Source organism: Labeo rohita, chromosome 2 (genome assembly GCF_022985175.1).
Source record: "Labeo rohita strain BAU-BD-2019 chromosome 2, IGBB_LRoh.1.0, whole genome shotgun sequence".
NCBI classification, from domain to species: domain Eukaryota; kingdom Metazoa; phylum Chordata; class Actinopteri; order Cypriniformes; family Cyprinidae; genus Labeo; species Labeo rohita.
This window is the reverse complement of record NC_066870.1, coordinates 6,799,919-6,827,655: the sequence shown is the minus strand read 5'-3', so window position 1 is coordinate 6,827,655 and position 27,737 is coordinate 6,799,919. Positions and strand designations below refer to the sequence as shown.

The 27,737-nt window shown below is 36.7% G+C and overlaps 1 protein-coding gene across 4 annotated transcripts in view; it reads right to left on the bottom strand.

Moving 5' to 3' along the window:
- Positions 1 to 24,888, bottom strand: part of cdc14aa (cell division cycle 14Aa) — a 33,446-nt gene extending 8,558 nt beyond the window's left edge. For 3 of the 4 annotated variants that reach the window (XR_007829470.1, XM_051132321.1, XM_051132302.1), the window contains exons 1-9: positions 24,474 to 24,888; positions 24,045 to 24,135; positions 23,852 to 23,927; positions 14,350 to 14,442; positions 14,070 to 14,149; positions 13,599 to 13,665; positions 10,891 to 10,953; positions 7,863 to 7,950; positions 7,308 to 7,538 (exon numbers count right to left, since the gene is read on the bottom strand). Coding sequence is in view for 3 of the 4 variants with exons in the window: in XM_051132321.1 (XP_050988278.1) it covers positions 7,308 to 7,538; positions 7,863 to 7,950; positions 10,891 to 10,953; positions 13,599 to 13,665; positions 14,070 to 14,149; positions 14,350 to 14,442; positions 23,852 to 23,927; positions 24,045 to 24,135; positions 24,474 to 24,519 (835 nt within the window). In the remaining variant the exon portion in view is untranslated. Of the gene's footprint in view, positions 1 to 1,557; positions 2,289 to 7,307; positions 7,539 to 7,862; positions 7,951 to 10,890; positions 10,954 to 13,598; positions 13,666 to 14,069; positions 14,150 to 14,349; positions 14,443 to 23,851; positions 23,928 to 24,044; positions 24,136 to 24,473 lie in introns of those variants that run through there. The other variant, XM_051132312.1, reaches the window with a different exon arrangement.
- Between the last annotated feature and the right edge of the window lie 2,849 nt (positions 24,889 to 27,737).

The following is a 27,737-nucleotide window of genomic DNA, read 5'->3' as shown; positions in this document are numbered from 1 at the left end:
CTAAAATAGGAAAGTATATCTTCAGTCCACTTTTTATGTACTTTTCAGAAATGTGCTTTATGTACTCCTCAGAAATATACTTAAAATTACATTTTAGTATGCTTGACCTATACTTAGAAAAAGTCTAAATATATTTGAGCAATATTTTTTTTCTGAGAATCCATTTTTCTCTGAAAATTTTCATTGTTATGTGGTAGGGGGCGCTATTACACATCTTCTGTACAGAATTTTCTAAAACAAGCGAAGAAGAAACCGAAACAACAGATGCTTCCACATGTTTTTAACAGGATCATCAGACATAAAACAGCATAAAAACTGTAACGTTATTGAATAAAATGTGACCCATTAAGAGGTAATAATGACTGTCAAGCTTTGGGGTGTTCGACTCCATCTATGTTTTGAATATCATTTTGAAGCCAATTCATAGTCTTTTTTAAGCTTTTTGTTCAAAATGTTGTTTATTTATTATTTCTTTATTATTATAAAAAAGAATGCATGAAGCATAAAATGTTTTTGTTTACAAGCAGATACCCTGTTCTTTCTTTTGATGTTTTGTATGTTCAGATATTCATATAACAAAATGTATACAAATTAATACCTAATAGGGACATAGTAGTGTACTTGAAGTATGATGTAAAGTTCACTTAAAGAAAACTTACGAGTATACCTGCAGTATAAATCTACTAAACTAGTAGTTTACTGAGACTATACTTCAAAGTGCACTAAAAACTCTACAACTAATTAGTAAACTATCAGTATAAGTTCACCTGTAATATAGTTGCAGTACAAACTAAAACATAGATGTAAACTAGTTGTGTACTCAAAGTTTACTACTGTTATACTTAAATGTATACTTTTATATACTACAAAGTGGGCCAATTTAGTTCCAAGGAGTATTAAAATAGTACACGTACAAGTATACTACTAGTACACTGACATTTGTATACTTACTACATAAAGTATACTTATATAATATATTTGAACTTTACTTAAGTATATTTAATGAAATAAACTTGAAGTATACTTCTTTTTGGTAAGGGTGACATACCATCATCCTCAAAATCTATAAACAAAACTCCTAACTTACCAGGTAAATTAATTAAGGATGCACTAATGTTATTTAATTAACATTATTAAATCTAACATTACTAATTCTGGTCAGCAACGATAAGCCAACAATTATGGCTGATGACCAATATGTTACAGATATCTGTACCCTTACAAATTTTTTTTATAATTTTTTTTACTTTTAATTTATTTTATTAAGTATACTTAAGTAAAGTTCAAGTATGTTTTTTAGTATACTTTATGTAGTAAGTATACAAATATCAGTGTACTAGTAGTATACTTGTAAGTGTATTATTTCAACACCACTTGGGACTAAATTGGCCTATTTTCTAGTACATAAAAGTATAATATATATATATATAATATATATATATATTTTTTTTTGACTTGGTTCTGCAGCTTGACTTGGTTCTGCAGCTTGACTTGGTTCTGCAGCTTGACTTGGTTCTGCAGCTTGACTTGGTTCAGGAACAGTAGCTGTAATCTTACTTGGCTCGGGGGTGGCAGCTGTGACCTTACTTGACTCAGGAAACACAGCCGTGACTTGACTTGACACAGCTGCAACTTGACCTGGATCAGGGGTAGCTGCCGCAACAAGAGGGAGCGCCATCTTAGCTGTCCGTACAGCCATTAGGGGTGAGTCCAGCACGTGGGTCATCATGTGGCGTGACTTGGAGACAGCGACCCTCCTATGGAGTGGCTCTGGGATGGCGGCCATCTTGTGGACTGGCTCTGGAATGGCAGCCATCTTGTGAACAGGTTTGGGGATGGCGGCCATCTTGTGGACTGGCTCTGGGATGGCGGCCATCTTGTGGACTGGCTCTGGGATGGCGGCCATCTTGTGGACTGGTTGTGGGAGGGCGGCCATGACAGGTGCGGACTCTGGACGGGTGGCCATGACGTGAGCAGGCCCTGGAGCGGCAGGCGTGGCGTGAGCAGGCCCTGGAGCGGCAGGCGTGGCGTGAGCAGGCCCTGGAGCGGCAGGCGTGGCGTGAGCAGGCCCTGGAGCGGCAGGCGTGGCGTGAGCAGGCCCTGGAGCGGCAGGCGTGGCGTGAGCAGGCCCTGGAGCGGCAGGCGTGGCGTGAGCAGGCCCTGGAGCGGCAGGCGTGGCGTGAGCAGGCTTTGGCTTAGTGGACGTGACTTGAGCTGGCTGTGGCGTGGCAGGCATGATGTGAACAGGCTTTGGCTTAGTGGACGTGACTTGAGCTGGCTGTGGCGTGGCAGGCATGATGTGAACAGGCTTTGGCTTGGTGGACGTGACTTGAGCTGGCTTTGGCTTGGCAGGCATGACGTGAACAGGCCTTGGCTTGGTTGACGTGACTTGAGTTAGCTGTGGCTTAGCAGGCTTGGTTTGAGGAGCCTCTGGCGTGACGGTGACGATACCGGACATGAAGGTTGGGATGTGACGGGTCTCTGGTTTGCTGGAGGTGAAGGGAGCTGGTTGTGGTGGGGTAGCTACTGGAGGATCACGGGGTCCCTCATCCGCGATCCCCACAGTAAACGTGGATCCACTTAATAGCAGGGCATGATCAATATATTTCTCTAGTGACCAATGAATCTTTCCCCCAGGTAGCCATGAACGAATGGGATCGTTTAAACCCACCCGAAAAATGTCTTTCAGTGCCACGTCATTAAAATCAACCAGGTGACACAGTCCACAAAATTCCCCCACATATTCCTCTATAGCCTTGTCACCTTGACGAAGGCAGAGGAGGCGAGATACTGCAGGGTTCATGTTAGCTGGTCGTGTACTCTGTAATTTCCGCTGGATTCTTGGTAGGCGAAGTATTCTGTAACGAGGACACAGAGGTGGAATCCAAAAGCGGATGTTTATTAAAGGAATCAGAATACACAAGAGCAGGCAGAGGGTCAACACCGGAAGGCAGTCCAATAGCAAACACAACATGAAACGTAATCCAAGCAGCAGAGAATATAAACAGGTAGTGGGTCAAATACCGAGCAGACAGTCCAATAAGGCTAACATGACAACAGGGGTGATCCAGAGAGCGATAGTCGAAAGGCAGAATACGGTCAAACCTTGAAATCAGTCCAAACAGGCAAATAATCCAAACAGGGGTAATCCGTAAATGCAAAATCCAGGAACAAAGCAAGACGGCAACAGGTAGTCCAACAGAGTAATAGTAAACGCTCGGTAAGGCAGGTGAAACTGGCAATACTTCGCAAAGTATAGAGCACATGGTCAGTCTTTAAATAGTGTCAAACAGGAAGTAACAGTAGAAGCAGCAGAGGGAGCATGCAGGCAGTCCTAGGGTGAGGGCTCCCTCTGCTGGCTTGGCGTTACACCCTACCCCGAGCTCCTTCTCCCATTTTAACTTAATATAATGCGTGTTATCTTTCTTCATCTCTTCCAGAGTTCTGTATATACTGCTAATTGGTCTGAGAATCATATTACCCTTTTGAGCGTTAATCAACAAACTCTCAATTGCTGATGGGGCAGTTTTTAACCTTTTCCAATTGGGATGTTTAAAAAGGAAACTTCGAATCTGGAGATACCTGTAGAAATCAGTCCTAGGGAGAGCAAATTCAGTAGCAAGTTGTTCAAAGGTTTTAAGTGTTTCTCCTTCAAAAAGTTGATGAACATATTGCAGTTGTTTCTGGGCCCATACCCTGAAACCTGAATCCATTTTTAAGGGAGTAAAATTCTTTATCTGTGTTATGTTTGTTAACAATGAAAGACCCATAGGAAGATTATGAATCTTTTGCACCTCTCTCCATGCTAAACAAGTAACCTCTGACCAATTTCCCAGTTTATATATACTCATCTTCTTTTCTTCGTGAAATGGAAAGGCTGCTAGTGAGTAAGGTCTGGAATTAAATTTCTCTATTTCCAACCACCTAGTTCCTACATTGTCAGACAGCCAAACTATCATGGCTCGCAACTGTGATGCTATCCAGTAATTGTTAAAGTCTGGTAACGCCCATCCCCCTCGAGACTTTTGCAACTGCAATGTTTTATACCTAACTCTGGGACGCCTCCCTTGCCAGATGAATCTAGAAATCAACTTATCTAAACGAGAGAACATGGATACCGGAGGGGACAATGGAAGGGTCTGGAAAAGGAATAATAGTGGTAGAATATTCATTCTAACAGCTTCTATTCTTCCAGATAAAGAAAAAGGTAATATACTCCATCTCCTTAAATCTGAATTGATTTTTTCTAATAATTTTGTGTAAATCCCATCATATAATTTATTCAAATCACAGGGTATGGCCACACCTAGATACTTAATCCCCTCTTTAGGCCACCTGAAGGAGAAGGAGGACTTTGTCTGTGTTGTAATAAGGGCATTCATGGCTAGAGCTTCAGTTTTCCCGACATTGATTTTATAACCTGAATGTTTACCAAATTTGTTAATACACTCCATTAATTTGGGGACAGAGTGTAGAGGATCAGAAATATAGACAATTATGCCATCTGCGTATAATGACACTTTGTGTAACTCTCTATCTACTCTTATTCCCTGAATGTCAGGGTTACTTCTAATTATCTCAGCCAATGGCTCTATACACAGGGCAAAAAGAAGGGGAGACAGTGGGCATCCCTGTCTCGTTCCTCTTTCAGGTGTAAAGGGTTGGGACATACACCCATTAACTCTAACAATACTTTTTGGGGCAGAGTAGAGAAGCCTTATCCATTGAATAAAATTAGGACCGAATTAAAATTTTTTTAACACTTTGAGCAGAAAAGACCAAAGCCTTTCTTAGCATCAAGCGCCAGTGCCATACAGGGTTCAGAGAGTTGAACTATAAGACATTATGTTAAGTAACCTGCAAATATTATCTTGTAGGTGCCTGCCCGTTATGAATCCAGTTTGGTCGTTATGAATCAGAGATGTAATTACTCTATTTACTCTTTTTGCTAAGACTGAGGTCAGCAATTTACAATCAGTATTAAGTAGAGCTATAGGTCTATACCCAGCACAGTCTGTCGGGTCTTTTCCGTCTTTATGAATAACAGATATTATAGCTTCTTTCCATGTAGCTGGCAAATTACTATTTTTATGAACATCGGCGAAAGCCTCTGCTAACATTGGACAAATTTGACTTCTAAAAGTCTTATAAAATTCATTATTAAATCCATCAGTTCCAGGACTTTTATTGTTTTTCAATTGTAAAATAGCCTCATTAATCTCTTGCACAGTTATAGGAGCATCCATAGCTTCAGAGTCAGTAATGCTCAACTGGGTTAGATGTATTTCTTTTAAATAAACATCTATCTCTTCTAGATCTAATTCGTTTTTATTTTCAGAATATAGCTCTTTATAAAATGAAGCAAATGCATCTGCTATTTCCTTAGGTTTAAAACAAAAAGGTTTATTAGAATCCCCACTCCTGATTTTTTGAACTGTGTTAAGCCCCCTTTTTTTCCTGAGCTGGAATGCAAGGAGTTTACAAGCCCTAGAGCCGTACTCATTTAGAAATCTTAAATTCCGCTCTACATTGTCAGTGAGAAGTTCATCCAGTTTCTTTCTTGCTTCTGTAGGCAAAGTAAAATTTTCTGCAGTAATGTTCTGTTTGTGTTGCTCTTCAAGCTCACATATTTTATTTTCTAATGCGGTCCATTTAGCTATTTTAGTTTTCTTTAGAGCAGATGCATAAGCAATCACTCTACCCCTCAAAACTGCTTTTGCTGCCTACCATAAAGTAACCGCAGAAACATCTCCAGTGTTATTCATATCTAGAAAATATTTAAACTCTGATTCAATATATGTTTGAAAAGCTGGATATCCTAATAAAGAAGTCTTTAACCGCCACAATTTTGTATAAGTCTCCCCCTCTAAACCCCAAACTAATGACACCGGCGCATGATCTGATAATGTAATGTTATGAATTTTGCAGTCAATAGCTCTGTATGTTTCATCTCCAGAAACAAAAAAATAGTCTATTCTAGAGTATGAATTATGCGGATGAGAGTAGAAAGTGAAGTCTCTGTCTCTAGGATGCAGGTGTCTCCAGATATCAATTACTCCTAATTCCTTTACTCATTATAGAAAGGGGCTTGTGTGAAAAGGGATTTCTATCTAGTGGGGACAGCACACAACTGAAGTCGCCTCCAATAAGCAACTGACCTTTTGCCTTTTCGTTGACCAGACTAAACATTTTTTTCATAAACTTGGTATTAACCTCATTGGGTGCATATATGTTAAACAATGATATCATAACCCCAGATAAAGAGCCACTAACTAAGACAAATCGCCCCTCGTTGTCTGTATATTTTGAACATATACTGAATTGGACTGATTTATTAAACAATATTGCCACCCCCCTTCGATGTCCTGATGAGTGTGAGGAAAAAAATACCTGAGAGACCCATGATCTAGCCAGTTTCTCATGTTCAATATCTGAGAGATGAGTCTTCTGCAGAAAAACAATTTGGCTATTCATTTGTTTGAGCTGGTTAAAAATTTTCTTTCTCTTTATAGGGCTATGCAAACCCTTGACATTATAACTCATTATCTTTACCGAAGTCATAATACAGTGTCAGTGAGTTTTACCGTTTTCGAATCCATTCAGTCAGTCTCCGGGTCTGGCGGTAGCACTTTTAGCGTAGCTTAGCATAGATCATTGAATCCGATTAGACCGTTAGCATCTCGCTCAAAAATGACCATATATAATTACGATATTTTTTCTATTTAAAACTTGACTTTTCTGTAGTTATATTGTGTACTAAGACTGACGGAAAATGAAAAGTTGTGATTTTCTAGGGTGATTTGACTAGGAACTATACTCTCATTCCGGCGTAATAATCAAGGAACTTTGCTGCCGTACCATGCAGCAGGCGCAATGATATTACACAGCTCCTGAAAGTGAGTGGCACTAAGTTTGTGTAGATGCAAAGTTTTCCAAAAAAGTGGAGTGTTCCTTTAAGTGAACTTTACATCATACTTTAAGTATACTACTATGTCCTTATTTAGGTATTAATTCGTATATATTTTGTTACATGATTATCTGAACATACAAAACATCAAAAGGTATCTGCTTGTAAACAAAAACATTTTATTCTAGCTTCACGCATTTTTTTTTTTAACATTTTCTCTTGTGTTTTTTTGGAAATTCTGTACAGAAGATGTGTATTAGTGCCCCCTAACGTATAACAATGAAAACACGGATTCTAAGAGCACAAGTATAGCTCAAATATATTTAGACTTTTTCATTTAAGACATTTTAAATTATGCAATAGTAATGCTATTTCTTCATACTTCTAGAAAGTGCCTCACCCTTGCAGTGGACAGCTACGGCACCCTTTGTGTTCTCACATATGTGCAGAAAGCGTCTTGTAAGGAGATCACTAGGCGTGGTGCCGTCTACAAAGAACAAGTCGTGATGTTCGAACCCGGCATCTGTGAAGCGCCGGCCTTCATAAATCTTCTTGTTCAGCCGCACAACATCTGTGACGTTGTGCTGGCGGAAGTATGAAAAGTATGCTTCAGGAGCATGGAGAGGATAACCTGTAAGAGCCAAAACAACGCAAGTGAGTTCAGTCCACTTAGTAAGAGTTCATCCACTAATCTGATTATTAGAACAATGGTTCAGACATTTTAATGTAACTCTACTTCCCCCTTCAGCACTTTGTTAATAAAAAAGGTTTAATTACCACTGATCAAATGGTTTGCCAAGCAATTTTTAATGTTTTCCTGTACTTGTAGCAAATGATGTTTGGTTTACAGGGTTTGAAGAAACAAGTGCTGTGTTGGATAAAGAACAAATACCAACACACTGATCCAGTAACCCCTAGTATGTGGCATTTGTTGGGACAGTAGCTTTAGACTTACCATTCTCTATTTTGCTCTTGGGATGAGGTCCACTGAAGGCCAACAGTTTTCCTGGCACAATCCAGTTAAAATCACCATTTTCTACACGCTTGTAATGCAAAAGGTGAGAAGATATACTAAAACATCTGAATTCATGAAAAACATATGTTAACAACTGCTTCTTGAACAGAGATTACATGTGTTGAGTTTTGTGGATGCTTTATTGCTTTTAAGTAGTTACAACAGTACAACAGCCTGATAAAACTTTTTCCTAGCCAGCACTTGGGAGGCACTTCCGGTTTGGGGAAGTTCAAATGTGAATTTATCAAAAATAATTTCAAATGATAAGGTTGCACTACAAATGATCCTCATCCATCAGATTGACTAAATGACTGTGCATTTACCTTCATGTTCTAATTTTCAGATATCAGGAGAATAACAAAACACTTGTTATTTTAATGTGACATGGGATAACAAGAATGTCTATGGCAAGAGCTCTTTTCAGTCCACTGCTTTCTTCTCCTCCTGATTATTTTCTTTTTTCCTCCATAATAATATGAGAAAAGATAACATATACTGCACATCTGTGGTCTGCTCTCTCGATTTAATTTATATGTTCCATGAATAATTTACTGAATGCAATAAGAATCTCTGTTTTTTTGTTTTCTCTTCCAAATTCTCACGTCTCTTTCTAGGTTTGTCTTTAGATGGATGCTTTAAAATAACTGAGTCATGACAACTCTCGGAGTGACTGACATGGTAATACACATGACAATGATAATGTGTTTGGTCTTGGTGGAACAGATCTGCTACGCTGCTGCTGCTGCTGCTGCTACGGCAGAGCAAGTACAGAGACTTGCTACTGCCAATACTTCCACAACACACTGCTGTGAGCATGTAAGATATACTGCTGCTGCACATATAACACATGAATAACCCCCATATTGCATACATGAATCACCTCGTAGCAGATCTATACAGATCTATACGAGAAGGTGGAAGGTTTCTGAAGCATGCTGCAAACTGCCACAGCATGCACTAGTCCTATATTTGAATGCTGAGCAGTGAGCTCATTGGCTACTGAAACAGGAGAGAACCAACCAGCTGTACCATTAACAGGATTTACTAGAATGTTTCTTCAGCAGATAACTCAATATTTGTTATCTGTCAAAATGATGGAAATCACATTGAAATATTATCAATGAATGCTAAAGGGACAGTTCACCCAAAAATAAAAATTACCCCATGATTTACTCACCCTCAAGCCATCCTAGGTGTGTATGACTTTTTTCTTTCAGATGAATACAATCAGAGTCATATTAAAAAATGTCATGGCTCTTCCAAGCTTTATAATGGAAGTGAATGGCTGTTAATATTCAATAGTCCAATAGATGTCTATTAAAGGGCATCCATTCATTGGCTATGTCCTACATCGTTCGCTGTAACATCACTCTCTCATGTACACACATACAAAAGTTAGCGGAAGCTGGAGATACAGTTTATAAAATTTTAAATATGGATATTTTCTAACACAAACGCATCAATTCACTTCAGGAGGCCTTGATTAACCCCACAGAGCTGTGTGGAAACACTTTTTATGATGGATGGATGCACTTTATTAGACTTTAAAATCTCAACAGCCATTCACTGCTATTATAAACCTTGGAAGTGTCAAGACATTTTTTAATATAATTCCGATTGTATTATCTGAAAGAAGAAAGTCATATACACTTAGGATGGCTTGAGGGTGAGTAAATCATAGGTTAATTTTCATTTTTGGGTGAATATCCCTTTAAAGTGTTACTCCACCCCAAAATGAAAATTCACAGTCAACGTCGCAAGGAGATGTGTCATCAGGGGTTCAACCATAATTTTATGAAGCTGCGAGAATATCTTTATATGGAAAGAAAACAAAAATAACGACTTTATTCAACAATTCGTCTCCTCCACGTCAACCTAGCACCATTTTGGACACAAACATTGTACGCTGTTCTGTGTCAGCTGTGTCACGCAGATATGTTGTTTTTACTGAATGGATTTCTTTTCCGTACAAAAAGTATTATCGTAGCTTCGTAAAAAAACAGTTGAACCCCTGATGACACAGATTATTTTACCAATCTCCTTGCTACATTTCTAGACATTGATCGTGTTAATTGATCGTGACAATTGCTGTCTATGGGAGGGTCAGAGAGCAGAATGCATAAAAAATATCTTATTTTGTGTTCCGAAGACTAATGAAGGTTTTTTGGGTTTGGAACGACATGGGGTTAATTAATTAGTGACAAAATTTTCATTTTGGGGCGGAGTAACCCTTTAAGGCAATGTTTGTTACGTAATACAGACATATATAATTTATAATATTGCTAATCAAACTTTTGGGGTTATTCATGGACTGTTGTAGTAATTTGTTCCGGCTTTTACAATTTAAATTTCTGTTTAATGTTAAATGGTTGAAGGGTGAGTAGAATAATGTCAGCTCACTGTACCCAGTTTTTAAAAAAATGCTTTTTATTGTGTTCATAAAATGAACCTTTAGCTGATTGTTTAGAGTTTAACAGAAATTACTCCCATAATTCACGTGAACCATCGTAGGGCTTAGGAAAAAGGTGGATAGACAGTGTCCCTAAAATGAATGGACACTTAAATGTTAAACTTACTGCATTAGATAAAAAAATATATATATCAAACAAACTGGTATTTTTGCAATGACTTTTAACCAGTAAAGTCAGTTCTCCTCAAGTTCACACAGATTTAATACCAGAGTAACCACAGATGAAGTTCATCACATTAACTATGAACAATGATAAAAGTTTCTAAATGCTTTCGAATTTATCACCTACTTTTTTTGTTAAATGTTTTGCTTGAAAAGTGTACTCTTTCTTTAAAATAACAGCCTCTTGGTTAGATATTTTGATACGGAATGCTATGACAGTAATGCAGTTTTAAATGTGGAGAATGAAGCAGTGCTATACACATATAATGTTAGATTAAATGTATGAGAGTTAAAAATATTAACATTAATTAATATTAACATATAAAAAGATGATACCTCATAATGTTCATATTCTTCAACATCAAAATTCTCAAAGTCAAAGAACCCGTGCTGCAAGGCCTGAAAAATGAATTAAGAATAATTATTTAAGAATGTAAGAATAAGATAACGTTTCAGTAAATAAGGGCAAATTATGAATTTTGGTCTTTTACTCACTTTACTTACATAACAGGTATCTAAATGGCTTCATAGAACCATATTCAAAAGAGCCTATTATGCATAAATTAATTAAGATACATCACTGATGCTTAAAAGGACAAACAAAACAAGCCAAGGTTTTTTTAACCCCATGTACTCAAAAAATGTGTCAATTACACTGATCTATAATAGAGAACTGGATTGCTCATGACGTCATAAAAGTGAAGCCACCACGCCGCCATATTAGTATTCCCTAGTATTCCCATACATTCTATTGAATGAATAGGAAATTATACGATTTTATTGAGAAAACATCACATAACAAGTCTCACTGTACATTCTCACAATGCAAACATCCTAAGCATGTAAACGGTTATTTGTTTAATATCGGGAATTCCCTCTGCTTATTAAAAATGTACGTTCATATAGCCTACATTACAGTCAGTTACATTAGATGAACATGATAAACACTGGACGTTCAACATTTACAACTGACAAAGTGCTCATTCAGAAATCTGAATGAAGATTTATGCTTTGTATACATATACGTTACCTTAATTCGCCTTGTACAGTTATTCACTGTTTATGTAATTTTGTTATAGTGTTTTTATTCGTACAGTAGACTAACTGCATGTTTCAACAATGATTTCGTTAACAGTATTCATTTTGAAACAGGTAATGATTTGTTCGTTAAATTAATAATTAATACAACATATACACGGAACATTTTACTCACATGGAAACGGCAATGTTAGTAAATCATTACAGAATTTGCATGATCTTTAAGAGTCTGAAATAGATGTTCCTCGATCAGGCACATTAAAAATATTCACATCGTAACTCTGAGAAATAACGCTGACTACATACAATATGGACTTAAAGACATGAAGCGTTATTTCAAAGATTTGAATTTAAAGGGGTCATCGGATGCCCATTTTCCACAGGTCGATATGATTCTTTAGGGTCGTAATGAAAAGTCTCTAATATACTTTGATTAAAAATTCTCAATGGTTTTGTAAAACAACACCCTTTTTACCTTGTCAAAATGAGCTCTGCAAAAATCATCTCATTCTAAGGGATTGTTCCTTTAAATGCAAATGAGCTCTGCTCACCCCACCCCTCTCTTCTCTCTGTGGAGTGACGATCTTGTTTACTTTAGCCGCTAAACTTCCTAACTACCATGTTATAAGGAAAGCCGATCGCAAAGATTCATAACAAAACGCTTATGCACACTTCTGCTATAAGTGAAGCTGGATCACGAATGATTCGCGCGAACATAGACGGATATATGTAGAACGGGAGGCGCATTCCATTCACAAACAAATGTAATCCACTGCATATTCAGTGGCTCAGATGTCGGAAGTAAATGACGACCACTACATTCATTATTACATCCAGCAACACAACACCTCAATCACTCAATCGGAGATATTCTTGTCTAACTTACATCCCTGCTTCGGCATCGAAACAAGGAAAGTTACTGGACTGTGACAGCTGGTCTGAGGTAAGAGCTCATGTCAATCAACAATCATCGTGAGAGCGGCATCTGTGGGTGTGACGCCACACCGACAGGCATCTGAGAATGGCTCGATTTGAAAAAGGGGATATTATTTTTACAGATTAATTAAAAACCACTGCATGGATTTTTATCATTATAGGGTAGATTTGTACACACACTGCCAACATACATTAATGTTTAAACAACATGAAAAAGTGAAGTTTGCATCCGATGACCCCTTTAAATACAATGAGCAATATAATAACAGAGGCTTGTATTGTATTATTTATTGCATGTTCGAATCAATTTCAGATACTAATACCAGGTATATGGTCATGTTTATTATTTCCTGCATAATTAGGTACATAAATAAATATTTTTTTTTGTGTTGGATCAGTTACCTGTGTCTGCAAGTGTGCAGCTGACACACCCACCTGAACGATTTCAATATATGGCTTATCCTGCCCAAAAAACCCATAAACATTCCAGATAACATCTTAAGTAAAAATTAATTTACACACACATATCCTAAAAACTAATCATATGTTTAGGCCAGTGGGTTGCATGTGAGTCAATGGTGCTCTCTGCCGGTAGGGAATAGTACGATGGCGGATCGAACACTTCCGGTGGCTTCACTGCCTAACGGCAGTTTAGAATGCAATGAGCGATCCAGTCATTATATATAGATCAGTAGTAAATTACAAGTACAGCCATCCAAGCTGCATAATATCTTAAGTGCATTTTCATTCCTGCCAGAGAATTTTCCTGAAAATCTCCACCCATACAAACCTTTGTACTGTTTCCTGTTCCTCACTTATCACATTGTGTGGCATGTCCTTTATGTAATCTGTCTGATAGTGCTTGTGCCAATTCTTTTTCCCGTGTCAGATTGAAAAGACAGATAATTGGACTAGAAGCTTATGTTCTGAGGATGAAGTGCAATACACATCTACACTGCCCAGCCTTGATCCAAAAATGGTTCAAGAGTGTCACAAACTTTAACCTTCCCTTTAACCTTTAATAGTTAAAACAGGGGATGCTTTTATAGAAAACAATTTGATACACGTACCTTGCGTATTCCTTGTAAACAGTCTAATATGGTTAAATCATATGTGCAGTTCCCAAAAGCAGCATCTCTAAATGGATAAAAAAGGAAACAGATAATAAAGTATGCTCATTAAAAAAAAATACAGATTTTTTTGTGAATGTATGATTAAATATGTGTGTGTGTGTGTGTATGTGCACAAAGCTTCCTCAAATGCTATCTTTCTGAAGTCATTTTTTAACCCCCTGTAATTTAGCTGCCATTTTGACCCCCCTTTACAAAATAGTGGATTACTCAGTAAATATTCATCCATGATGTAATATTTTGGCTTTCATCACTAGCCGAGAACCTCTGGTTGAGATGACACAGAATGACCCTGTAATAATTTACTGACACCAAATGTTTGAACAGTATAGTGCACCTACAGTAATATATAAAACTATGGTAATTAGATGAGTAGCATGATCAGATCAGATAGTGTGAGTAGCTTCTCACCTGAAGGGCAGGTATGACACATTGGTTCCAGAGATCAGGGCCCGGTATACCTCCTCTGGAGTTCTTTTTAAGTAGATTACCTGCAAACAGAAGCAAGACATGACTAGAAATCTCTAAATAATGAGGTCATCTGGGTCTAAATAGCTTTTGTTGTTTTTTTTTTACGGTTCGTAATCAGTTTGTTCTTATTGTTTGAGGTCTCTTAAATCCAAGAACATGAGAGTTAAAATGAACAAAATGATCATCTTCACAGGTGAAAGAAACACAGAGCTGGACTCACCGCATAAGCACCGATGAGGAAGGCTGCATTGGCTCTCTTTCGTTGGTCGTAACAGGTGTAATGGATGATGCGTTTTCTGGACAAAGTGAAAGACTGCAGACATACACAACACACAGTGTTTTTCAGAGCTGTGCTGGTTAAAGGGATAGTTTGTGCAAAAATGAAAACTCTGTCATCATTTGTTCACCCTCACCTTGCACATCTGCAAAATGTTTTTTTTTTTTTTTTACCAAAATAACAGGGTTCATGCAAAATGCATGTTATTTTTTATTTAAAAACTGACCAGAATAAGATATTTCACATAAAATATGTCTACATATAGTCCGCAAGAGAAAATAATAGTTGTATAATAATTTATAAAAATGACCCTGTTCAAAAATTTACATGCGCTAGATTCTTAATACTGTGTTGAATAATCCACAGCTGTGTTTTTATTTTGTTTAGTGATAGTTGTTCATAAGTTTCTTGGACAACTGAGGGACAACTGAGGGACTCATATGCAACTTTTACAGAAGGTTCAAACACTCACTAATGCTTCAGAAGGAAACACGATGCATTAAGAGGTTGGGGGTGAAAACTTTTGGAATTTGAGGATCAGGGTAAATGTAATTTATTTTGTCCTCTGGGAAACATGTAAGTATCTTCTGTAGATTCTGAAGGGCAGTACTAAATGAAAAAATATGATATTTAGGCAAAAAAAAAAAAAAATGTACACATCTTCGTTCTGTTCAAAAGTTTACACCCCCTAGCTCTTAATTCATTGTTTTTCCTTCTGAAGTATTAGTAAGCGTTTGAACCTTCTGTAATCGTTGCATATGAGTCCCTCGGTTGTCCTCAGTGTGAAAAGATTGGTCTCAAAATCATACAGTCATTGTACAAACTGACATTTAAATTGAATAAATGAAAAACAGAAGTTTGGTGAGTAAAGATTTTTAATACTGTTCCTCACAGATAAATACTGCATTGTCTGAGAACTCTTAGTGTATGATGCATATGGACTGTTGCTGTGATACTTTCATGGTGCCTTTATGTAATTTTTGGAGCTTGACAGCCACCTCACAATTCACTTAGACTGTATGGAAATGTGTAGGACATTCTGTCTATAGAGTGATGCAGAGATTGCATATTTTTGTAAGCCAAAACCTTAAAACGAGTTTCAGTTTAATTGTTCTGTTCAATTCAAAGGGTTTTTTTGAATTTGCTTTTTAGTTTATTTTAACAAAGTTTGAAAGGATCATGTTAAGATTGTTCAATCAAACAGCTTCATACATCCTGAAGTCAATTAGTGTTTTGGATTGCTTTTTGGTCAAACTTATTTGAACAAAGGTTAAAAGGAACATGTTCAGATTGTCCAGTCAAACAACTTCATACATCCTGAGGTCAATGAGTTTCATGACCGCATGTTTTAGTGTATTTTAACTAAATTTGGTAGGAACATGTTTAGATTATGCAACCAGTCAGCTTCAGAGGAAGCCCAGATGTAGCTGTCTGTCACCTCCATTCTACAACAGTTTCCCAGCAAGGAAAGTCCAGGGCAGTACTTTGAAATTGGGCTTTCTCTCAACTTTTTCACCCCCCTTTATTATATGTGCATGTTAACTCATAAAAATGCCTGAATTAAAGTCTGTGGTTAACGCAAGCTCAAGATATTTTCATGTTTTATAACAAAAAAACACATCTGTAATACCTCTTTGTGAATTTTTTTAAGCTTTTACTGTTTTTTGTCTCTTCTAACACAAACTTTTAGGGAAAATGTTTTTAAATAAAGATTGAAAGAGTTGTTGAAGCTTCATGGTGGGGATACTGAAGTCATGCAACCATGGAGTATTGATTAACGTCTACATTTAGCTTTTTACTTCTGGTTTGTATTTAGGCTTAAAAATACATAAAGTTGTGTTAATTCGCGAAGATTATCATTATGAACAAAACATGTAAGAATCACAAACTTTTGCTGGTCACAGAGCTTATTTTCTGCAGTAATTCAAAAGCTAATATATGACCCAGGACCACAAAACCAGTTGTAAGTAGCACAGGTTTATTTGTAGCAATATCCAAAAATACACTGTATGGGTCAAAATTATCAATTTTTCTTTTATTCCAAAAATGATTAGGATATTAAGTAAAGATCTTGTTCCATGAAGATATTTAGTAAATTTCCCACCTTAAATATATCAAAACTTAACTTTTGATTAGTAATATGCTTTGCAAAGAACTTCATTGGACAACTTTAGGTGATTTTCTCAATATTTAGATTTTTTTTGCACCCTCAGATTCCAGATTTTCAAATAATTGTTACTGGTTTTGTGGTCCAGGATCACATATTGGGTTTTTGTGGCGGGAACCAGGGAACCAGCTACCTTCGATGTTGTTGGCCTACAGAAATACGTCATCACTGCAGCATTCTATTACATCTCCTTTTATGATTGATGAAATGAAGAATGTCATAGAGGTTTGAAATGATATGAGGATGAGGAAATGATGACAGTTTTCATATATGTGTGAACTGTTCCTTTAATACCTTTTATTGCATTTAACGCCAATTAAGTGAATTTGGAATTCTGTTGTTGTTATTTAATTAATAACAAAAATGGTAATCATTCATGCAGTGATACTAGATGTCAAGGCACTACACCAGAATTCAAAATGTATAAATGTCACTGCAGCATTAAACTCAACACCAAACCCAGTGTTGTCTATTTTACAGTTTTTCTCGATTGGTTTGGCTCATTTCTTGAAACCGAGATGACATTCTCAAAATAACATGGACAAATCTCCAAACCACCTTGCAATTGTTCACAACAGAATGTCATTTTTCATTGGTTTTATCAAATTGCAAATGCTTTAGTACATGTTTCAAGTGACAAGTTTGCTTTTTTTCAAATGATTATGTACAAGTAGCTACAGTTAGCACAATGAGCCCACATTTAGCACATTTTCCAAATAAATAGATCTTGCTGATCTAAACTGATTAGTTGATTTTTCAGTGAAATGGTTACTCTCTCCAAAACATATCAGCATGGTTTCATTGTGTAAGTCATCATATGCACAATTGTCTGTTCAACTGTCAAAATTAGTCAAAGATATAATACCATGAAAGAATTTCTTGGAACATTTGATAAATTTATGACAGTACTTGACAATCAATCAGGTGAAATTAGAACTAACGAAGGAGCAGTTTCCCACATCTCAGATGACCAATCAAACAGTTTGTTTAGTTACCTGACAGGTGTTGTCTATGATTATGACTGCTGCCAAAAGTATATAGACAGAGCTTGGCCCGGGGCCAGTTTCATTTGCAGTGTGAACATGGAAGCACCTCGCCAAGTACAACAGCAACTTCCTGCTCGAGGAAGAGGAGGAAGAGGAAGAGGAAGAGGAGGAGTGAGAATGCATGGAGGAATAGGGGGAAGAGGCCGAGGAGCACGGAGGCACCATGATGTCCCAGATGAAATCCGGGCCACCCTTATTGACCACGTTATAAACCATCGCCTCACAATGGCAGAGGCAGGTCGCCGAGTGCAGCCTAATGTGCCTCGGTCTACAGTCTCCTCCATCATCCAAACCTTTCGCAGGGAAAACAGGTACAGAACTATTCTATTGAACTATTCAGTGTTGGTGTGTGTGTAGGCCTAGAGTACTGTAATATCTTCATGTGATGTTATATGATACTATAAAAAATGACAAAGACAAAAAAAATGGAGAAAATACTGTGAATAGTATTCCAGTCACTGTGCAGTGCATCACACTTGTAGTACCATAAAACAGCAGTACAATTACATTGGTAACTCATTTTGTAACAAATTTACAGTGTTGACCTTTGACTTGTATGTCTAGGATTGGACGACAGCCTCAAGTGGGTGGCAGAAGAAAACTTCTAAATGAACAACAAGAACGAGAAATATGCAACATGGTCATTGCAAATAATGCCATCACACTGAGACAGATTCGTAATGCAATCCTTCTAGACAATGTAATGTTCCAAAATATAAACTCTATCAGCATCTCCACAATAGACCGGGTATTGAAGAAACATCAGATGACCATGAAACAGATTTACAGGGTACCATTTGAGAGAAACTCTGACAGAGTGAAAGAGCTGCGGTACCAGTATGTGCATGTAAGTCAACTACTGGTTGTCTATCATTGTAACACTATTACAGTAAGACATGGTTACCACTTTTTTTTGTTTTGCTTTATCCTTTTTACCTTCAGAATCCAGCTTTGTGTGACTAGAGCATTATGCCTAGAAATTGTCTTCAGTTTTTCACTCCCTCTTTTTACAGTACTTTAGATCCTCTTTAGAATAATGGCATTAGAAGGCAACGAAACCCCTCACATCCTAGTGTTCGTTGATGAAGCTGGCTTCAACCTGGCCAAAGGTCGAAGGCGTGGCCGTAACATCATTGGCCACCGAGCCACTGTGGATGTCCCAGGCCAGCGAGGAGCAAATATAACAATGTGTGCCGCTATATCAGAAAGAGGTGTGGCCACACACATTCCCAGTTTAGGGCCCTACAATACACAAAAGCTCCTCAATTTTTTGGACCACCTTTATACTGATCTGATCCTGGAAAATGAGAGAGGTGAAGAAGGACCTCAGCTACCACATTATGTCATTGTGTGGGATAATGTGAACTTCCACCGTGGCCCACGCATCAGAACCTGGTTCACCACCCATCCCCGGATGCTAATGGAGTTTCTTCCACCTTACTCTCCTTTCCTAAATCCAATTGAGGAGTTTTTTTCAGCTTGGAGGTGGAGGGTGTATGAGCATCAGGCTCAAGACCAGAGGGCCCTGCTGCATGCAATGGATGCTGCATGTGAGGACATCACAGGGGATCAATGTAGGGGATGGTTGAGACATTCACGCCGTTTCTTCCTCGCTGCATCGCAAGAGAAAATATCCGTTGCGATGTGGATGAGAATTTATGGCCTAACAGAGAGCAGCGCGTCGATGGCCAGGAGGATGAGGATGGTGGCCAGGAAAGAGAGGGTGACAATGGCGACCACTGAAAATATTACTGTACTATAGTTCTGAAACTTTATTTACAGTATGGTAGGCTAGAGTTTTTTTTGTTTTTTGTTTGTGTTTATAACTGTTCACATTTACAGAATCCTGTATATGTTTTCTTTTCACAGTATGTTCTCTAATGTTAACATTTCTTTGTACGAATAAAAATGTTTACAGTTTCCTTGAGTATGAGTGGTTTATTGGAGGCTGATTTTACTGTAAAATCTTTTAGTTTTATTCATAGTGGTATTCTGTTACTAGACCTGTGCCTCAGTGACAAAACGTCTAAGCATTTTGACTTGCAGTGCTTAAACAATGCCAAAGGTATAATGCATTTTGGGGGCATTGACTATTTATATGAGAAGGATATTTAGTTTTGACACATGGATAAACTGTTTTGGGAGAGATATGAGCTTTTGCAGGGGATCCATGGTGTTGTGCTAAACCATCCAGGTTATTTTGACAAAAGCACTAAATGAATGCACATGTGCCAAGGCAATTGAGAAGGATCTGTGCTATTTTGACTGTACTGACCTTTTATATGGGAAAGGAATCTGCTTTTGAAGCATGGAAGAAGAGTTTGGGGAAAGATATTTGATTTTGCTAGTGAGCTATAATGTTGAGCAGAACTGTAAGACTGTTTGGCCAAATGACCTTATGGTTTTGAGAATGTCATCTCGGTTTCAAGAAATGAGCCAAACCAATCGAGAAAAACTGTAAAGAAGCTTCAACAAAAAGAAAATAGATTTAAAACTATAAAACAATAGGAATACTTATAACAGCAAATAACAGCAAACAATATTTAAAGGTATTTTTATGTTTGATTGTTAGACATTTAGCAGATCATGGACCCCACTCTGCTTTGGCAACTCACTTCATATACACACTAAAAATCACGCTTATTGGTTAAAAGTCAAACAAGGCAAGTTCTTAGAAAAGCTCTATCATAATTTGTACCATTACCAAAAATTTCAGTCATTTTATGTGTGGCTTACACTGTAAAAAATGCATTTGTAGAAAAATTGTCCCCCAGCACAAAATTACCAGCAGCTTTTCTGTGAAGTTTACAGAACTTCAGCCTTAAAACACAACACAAGCAAAGCATAATTCAAAATACAGGTAAAACATCTGTGAAACATTAATACAGAGAATTCCCTAACACAGCACATTGGACATCCCTTACCAAAAAGAAGTATACTTCTTTTTTATTTACTTTTATTTACTTTTCTTTTTTAAGTTTATTTCATTAAGTATACTTAAGCATAGTTCAAGTTCAAATATATTATATAAGTATACTTTATGTAGTAAGTATACAAATATCAGTGTACTAGTAGTATACTTGTAAGTGTACTATTTCAATACTCCTTGGGACTAAATCGGCCCACTTTCTACTATATAAAAGTATATATTTAAGTATACTTTAAGTATAACAGTAGTAAACTTTGAGTACACAACTAGTTTATATCTATGTTTTAGTTTGTACTGCAACTATACTAAAAGTGAACTTATAGGTATACTGATAGTTTACTAATTAAATAATTTGTAGCATTTTTAGTACACTTTGAAGTATAATCTCAGTAAACTACTAGTTTAGTAGATTTAAACTGCAAGTGTGCTCGTAAGTTTTCTTTAAGTGAACTTTACATCATACTTTAAGTATACTACTATGTCCCTATTAGGTATTAATTTGTATACATTTTGTTATATGAATATCTGAACCTACAAAACATCAAAAGAAAGAACAGGGTATCTGCTTGTAAACAAAAACATTTTATGCTTCATGCATTCTTTTTTATAAACACTAGAATGTGGGTAAGTTGTATAAATAACAATAAAAAACAAATAAATAAACAACATTTTGAACAAAAAGCTTAAAAAAGACTATGAATTGGATTCAAAATGATATTCAAAACGTAGATGGAGTCGAACACCCCAAAGCTTGACAATCATTATTACCTCTTCATGGGTGACATTTTATTCCATAACGTTACAGTTTTGATGCTGTTTTATGTCTGATGATCTTGTTAAAAACATGTGGAAGCATCTGTTGTTTCGGTTTCGTCTTCGCTTGTGTTTTGGAAATTCTGTACAGAAGATGTGTAATAGCGCCCTCTACCACATGACAATAAAAAACGTGGATTCTCTGAGAAAAATATTGCTCAAATATATTTTTTCTAAGTATAAGTCAAGTATACTTAAATGTCATTTTACAGTACATAAAAGTACATAAAGCACATTTCTGAAAAGTACATAAAAACTAGACTGAAAATATACTTTCCTATTTTTTAGTTTAAAAGAAGTATACTAATAGCACACTTGAATAAACTTCTGTTTCGTAAGGGTTTTTACAGACTTTTCGTATAGTGTAGATATGAAAATATTTTTTTAAACTCATTTCACATTATAAAGACATATACTGCAGTGAAACACCTTCAACATGAGCCATGCCCCTTAATCTGTCAGTTCCAGATACACAGACATTCACTTAAGTTCCTTAATTCATGCCAGAAACGTCTGTCCACTCAATATACAGACTTGTATTGAGCGCTCTCTACTGCTCACTGCAAGAACTGCATGTGACTCATACTAAAGAGAGAGCACATTACTCCTGTGCTTATCAATCTACATCGGCTACCTGTACGATACAGGATTTATTACAAAGTGCTGCTATACGTCTTCAAAACTTTGCATGGCTTAGCACCAGAGTATGTTTCTGATTTAATCAGTCTGCATCAATCAAACAGGTCTCTGTATTCACATGATCAAGTACAACTTGTGGTTTCTCGATCTTGTAAAATCACCTTCTACACTGTAAAAAATAAAAAACACAATTTGTTGAGTCAGCTTAAAATAATTTGTTACCCTGCTGCCTTAAAATGTTAAGCTCTGTCAACTTAAATAAGTTTAGTCAACTTGAAATGTTAAGTTGTACTAACAACTTAGATATTTGTGTTTGTTAAACTTAACAGATGGGTAAGTAACCCAGCTGCCTTAAAATTTTAAGTTGAATCAACTCAAATATCTAAGTTGAAACTTAACATTTCAAGCTGAATAAAGTTGACTGAACTTAAAATTTTAAGGCAGCCAAGTAACAAATTATTTTAAGTTGACTCAACAAATTGTTTTTTACAGTGTGCACTGTATTTCGGAGTGTGCTAAAATGCTTCTGTTTTCTTTAGGTTTTGCAAATGCTTTGCGAGTTGTTGTTTGTTGTTGTGTGGTTTGTCTTTTATTTATGGTGTAGAGGTGAATTTACAGTCTTGCAACAAGGTAAAAGAACATAAACAAACATTAGAAATATTAAGACTACAGCTGCACAGTTGTGACTGGATATTATCATAAAGTTGTACAAATCTAAACTATTAATAGTCATTTTCATTTATTTTGTAATGCTTGGATGGAGTTTAACCTATCCATATTTGCAGGTGATTAGCCTTTCTGTTTTCCAGGACAGATCTGTTATCTAAGTTTTTTAATATTCAAATACACTACCAGTCAAACGTTTTTGAACAGTAAGATTGAAGGTTTTTTTTAAAGAAGTCTCTTCTGCTCACCAAGCCTGCATTTATTTGATCCAAAGTGAAGCAAAAACAGTATCATTTTGAATTATTTTTACTATTTAAAATAACTGTTTTCTATTTGAATATATTTTAAAATGTAATTTATTCCTATGATTTCAAAGCTGAATTTTTAGCATCATTACTCGAGTCTTCGGTGTCACGTGATCCTTCAGAAATCATTCTATTCTGATTTATTTTGAAAGATTTTTTCAGGTTTCTCTGATGATAAGAACAGCATTTATCTGTAATAGAAATCTTTTGTAACATTATAAATGTTTTTATCATCACTTTTAATCAATTTAAAGTACTACTTTCTAGCATTTCTATAAATTATACTGTCTCCAAGCTTTTAAATGGTATAGTGCATAATGTTACAAAAGCTTTTTATTTTAGATAAATGCTAAACTTTGGATCATTCTATTCAACAAAGAATCCTGAATTCTGTACTTAACTGTTTTGAATACTGATAATAATAATAAATGTTTCTTGAACAGTAAATCAGAGATTATTAGAATAAATTACATTTTAAAATATATTCAAATAGAAAGCAGTTATTTAAAAAGTAAAAACATATTTCACAACATTACTGCTTTTGCTGTAATTTTGGATCAAATAAATGCAGACTTGGTGAGCAGAGGAGAACCCTTAAAAAAAACATAAAAAATTGACTTGACTTTTTTTTTGTTTTGTTTTTTTTTTCTAGAACACATACTTATTTCTGGTGCAGCACAACATTATAATTTCTTTTAGCCAACCAAATTACTTGTGTGCTAACTAAATTGCTCTTCGCAGTGTTTACAAATCACTCCAAAGATAAAAATGAAAAACAAGTTCCATATTTGATCAGCAAGCCAGATATGAATTTCTGAGAAATCCTTGAGAACATAAACAATGCAAACATGCAGCCATTTGATTCAAAAGATGGTCTCACCTTTAGTTTTTTGTTCAGCTTGCAGCAGTATCTGTACAGCATTGCCAGATTGAGAGGCCCAAAATCTGCATAAAAGCTTGAGACACAAATGAAGCATAAAATCACCACTTGTCATAAAGTACAACAATCAAATATGAACTATAACAACCAAAAATTCAATAGCTAAATGTGCCAAAAACTGCCAGTGACTCACTTTTCATATATAAACTCATCATCAGTGCAGAAGAAATGTGTGTTTGCTGTGCTCTTGGGTTTGCTTCTAAGAGTAGCAAAATACAGACGATCTGAAAGAAAAAAATACAACAGAAAAATAAAGTAAATAGCATCTAAATCCCTTTTATATGGAAACAGTCTCTGTTTTAGACAATTAGACTACATTCTGAAGAAAAGATATATGGTAAATGTACAATTCATTTCATTAGTAACATATCATTAATTAATATTCATTCAGAATGGCAAGACACTTTGAACCATATATTTTAATCTACTCATATCTTAATGTTATTAAAGAGTGCAACATTTGCAAGGATATTGACGTAATGTGAGATTTACATATGGATTAAGCAGATTAGAAAACATGTTTGTTTTATATATTTAACGTATTCAACGTATTTAATATTACCTTTGATGAACTCAGAAGCTCCGAGCAGCTCATTATCATCTCCCATTTTATTTAATACTGAACCTCGGGATGTTTTTCCACGCGTTTCGTTTCGTTCCAGAGGGTTTTGTTATGTTCCGGTAGTTTTAAAATAAATGTATTTAAAAGTAAATCTGTTATATGTAGAGAAATAAACACAGTCCTGCTATAACCCACTTCTGCGTCCCATAAGCTCCCGTGTGTCGAATATAGAAGGCAAATCCTCTAAATCTCTTCCGAACTCAAAGTGACTTAAAAACATGATCTTTTCTAACAGTTGAACCCTATGTGTGTTCGTGTCCTTTAGTTTTCCGTTATCATTTGCGTTTATAGTTTGTTAGAGTTAGCGTGCACTTTCTTCCATAGCTAAAAACTTCATAGTACAAGTTAAAGAGACATTGCCTAGTAACCACGTGCCACACCACCACACAAATGCGAGTTGCTAAGGAGGGGTTAAATTCGACCAATCAGAGTTCGAGACGCAGTGCCTGTTCTAAACATGATATTTGTGTTATACATTCAGTGACAGAAATAAATCGTGTCATTTTTCGAAACACGTTGTTGGAAAAGTATTGCAAATATTACTCAGAAAATTATTATTAGTCTATCTGTGAAACTATTTGTGTTTTGCAGAAGTGTTTGTGTCATAGATAGGTAAATAGATAGATTCACGCCTAAGCCATTGTTAGCATATTCTTCAGTGTTGAGTGCCTATTTTAAAGTAGGTCATAAACATTTATGTGGCATAAGCAGCCATGATTAATTAACAGTCATTTATGATGCATTCATTTGTGATGAATGTTTGTTATGTTGCAGTCAGAGACTGCTATTACTTATCACCGCTATACTGTGATATCAAGCATTTAAGGGATTTTATGTTTGTTTAAATGACTGAGGTGTGTGTGGTGTGTCATCTGACCTCTCACCACCAGCGGCCACACGTGCAGCTGACGTGCTTTAACTCTAAAACTCTTAATATGATCAGGCTTGAGTCAGCTCACATACAGCTACAGCCACAAACACCAGCATCCCATGTGCATCAAAGCACATATCAGTTTTTTTGTTTGTTTGGTTTTTTTTTGTTTTTTTTTTTTTTTGTTTTTGTTTTTGTTTTTTTAAACAGTGCTGAAAGAAAAACTTTCACATTAGCAAAACTGCATTTATCATTAACCATAACATGTAGAACTACATGAATAAACATGCAGTGTGTACAGTGCATAGTTTTGATTTAAATTGGATAGATGTAGACTGTCAAATGGATAGATAGATAGATAGATAGATAGATAGATAGATAGATAGATAGATGGACGGATGAACAGACGGATGGATGGATGGATGGATGGATGGATACGCAGATGGAAGGACAATAGATGCATGGATGTATACATGGATGAACAGACAGACAGACAGACAGACAGACAGACAGACAGACTCAAATGGATAGATAGATAGATAGATAGATAGATAGATAGATGGACGGATGGATAGATGTATAGATAGATGGATGAATAGACGGATGGAAGGACGATAGATGTATGGATGTATACATAGATGATGAATAGACAGATGGATGAATGGATGGATGGATAAATAGATGGATGTACAGATGGATGGGTGAATAGACAGATGGATGTATAGATGGATGGGTGAATAGACAGATGAATAGACAGACGGTCAGATGGATAGATGGATGGATGGAGGACGGACTGACGGATGGATGGATGGATGGATGTAAGGACAGATGGATGGACGGATAGATGGATGGATGAATTGGCAGATGGAAGGATGATAGATGTATAGTGAATAGACAGATGGATGGATAGATGGATGATGTATAGATAGATGGGTTAATAGACAGACAGATGTATAGATAGATGGATGAATAGACTGTTGGATGGATGGATGGATAGATGGAAAGATGATAGATGTATGGATGTATAGATAGATGGATGAATAGATGGATGGATGGATAGATGGTCGGACAGACTGATAGATGGATGTATTGGTAGATGGAAGGATGATAGATGTATAGATTGATGAATAGACAGATGGATGGATATATGGACGATGTATAGATAGATGGGTTAATAGACAGATAGATGTATAGATAGATGGATGAATAGACTGATGGATGGATGGATAGATGGAAAGATGATAGATGTATGGATGTATAGATAGATGGATGAATAGATGGATGGATGGATGGATGTATAGATGGATGAATGGATGGATGGACGGACGGACGGACGGATGAACAGATAGATCGATGGATGTATCGATAGATGATGAATAGACAGATGAATGGATGGATGTATAGATAGATGGATGAATAGACAGATGGATGGACGGATGGAGAGATAGATGGATGGATAGATGGACGGACAGATGAATAGATTGATGGACGGACGCACTTATAGATGGATGGATGGAGGGATGTATAGATAGATAGATAGGTGGGTGAATAGACAGATGGATGGATGGATGAATAGACGAATAGACAGATGGATGGATGGATGGATGGATGGATGAATAAATGGCTAGATGGACGGACAGATAAATAGATAGATGGATGGACAGATTTATAGATGTGTGGATGTATAGATAGATGTATGAATGGATGGACAGATAGATGGATGAATAGACAGATGGATGGATGGACGGATGAATAGATGGATGAATGGATGCATGAACAGACAAGTGGATAGATGGATGGACGGACGGATGGACAGATAAATGGATAAATAGGCAGTTGGAAGGACGATAGGTGTATAGATGTATAGATAGATAGATAGATAGATAGATTTACCTGAGATGTGGGTTATCCAGGCTGTTGGTGGCACCATGACCGGACGTCTGCGCTTGAAGCGCCAGTGTCCCCCCCAGGCCGACACATGGGACATGCCTTCATTGGGGTCCGTAAAGGGAGGAAGAGGATGTTGCTAATTAAGAGTCACGTCTTCGTGTTCACCGCCATAAAAGCCAGAGATAGCTGAACAGTTCCTCGAGTCACAGAGCAGAAGAAATAAGCTGTATTTCTCCAGAACGCCTCGTAGCTTCACCTGCCAATGTGCGACGAAACACAGGTAAGAGCGGCTCAAGTGACGGACTCAGGTTACAGCTCAACTTCAAAGTGGCCCGGCTCCGGTGCTGTCACAGGTTTTTGGTTACTCTCAATTCACAAAGAGGTGGGAATGTCACTACTGAATTCTCGCTCTGATTGGGTTTGCGATACGACCTCTGTGACAC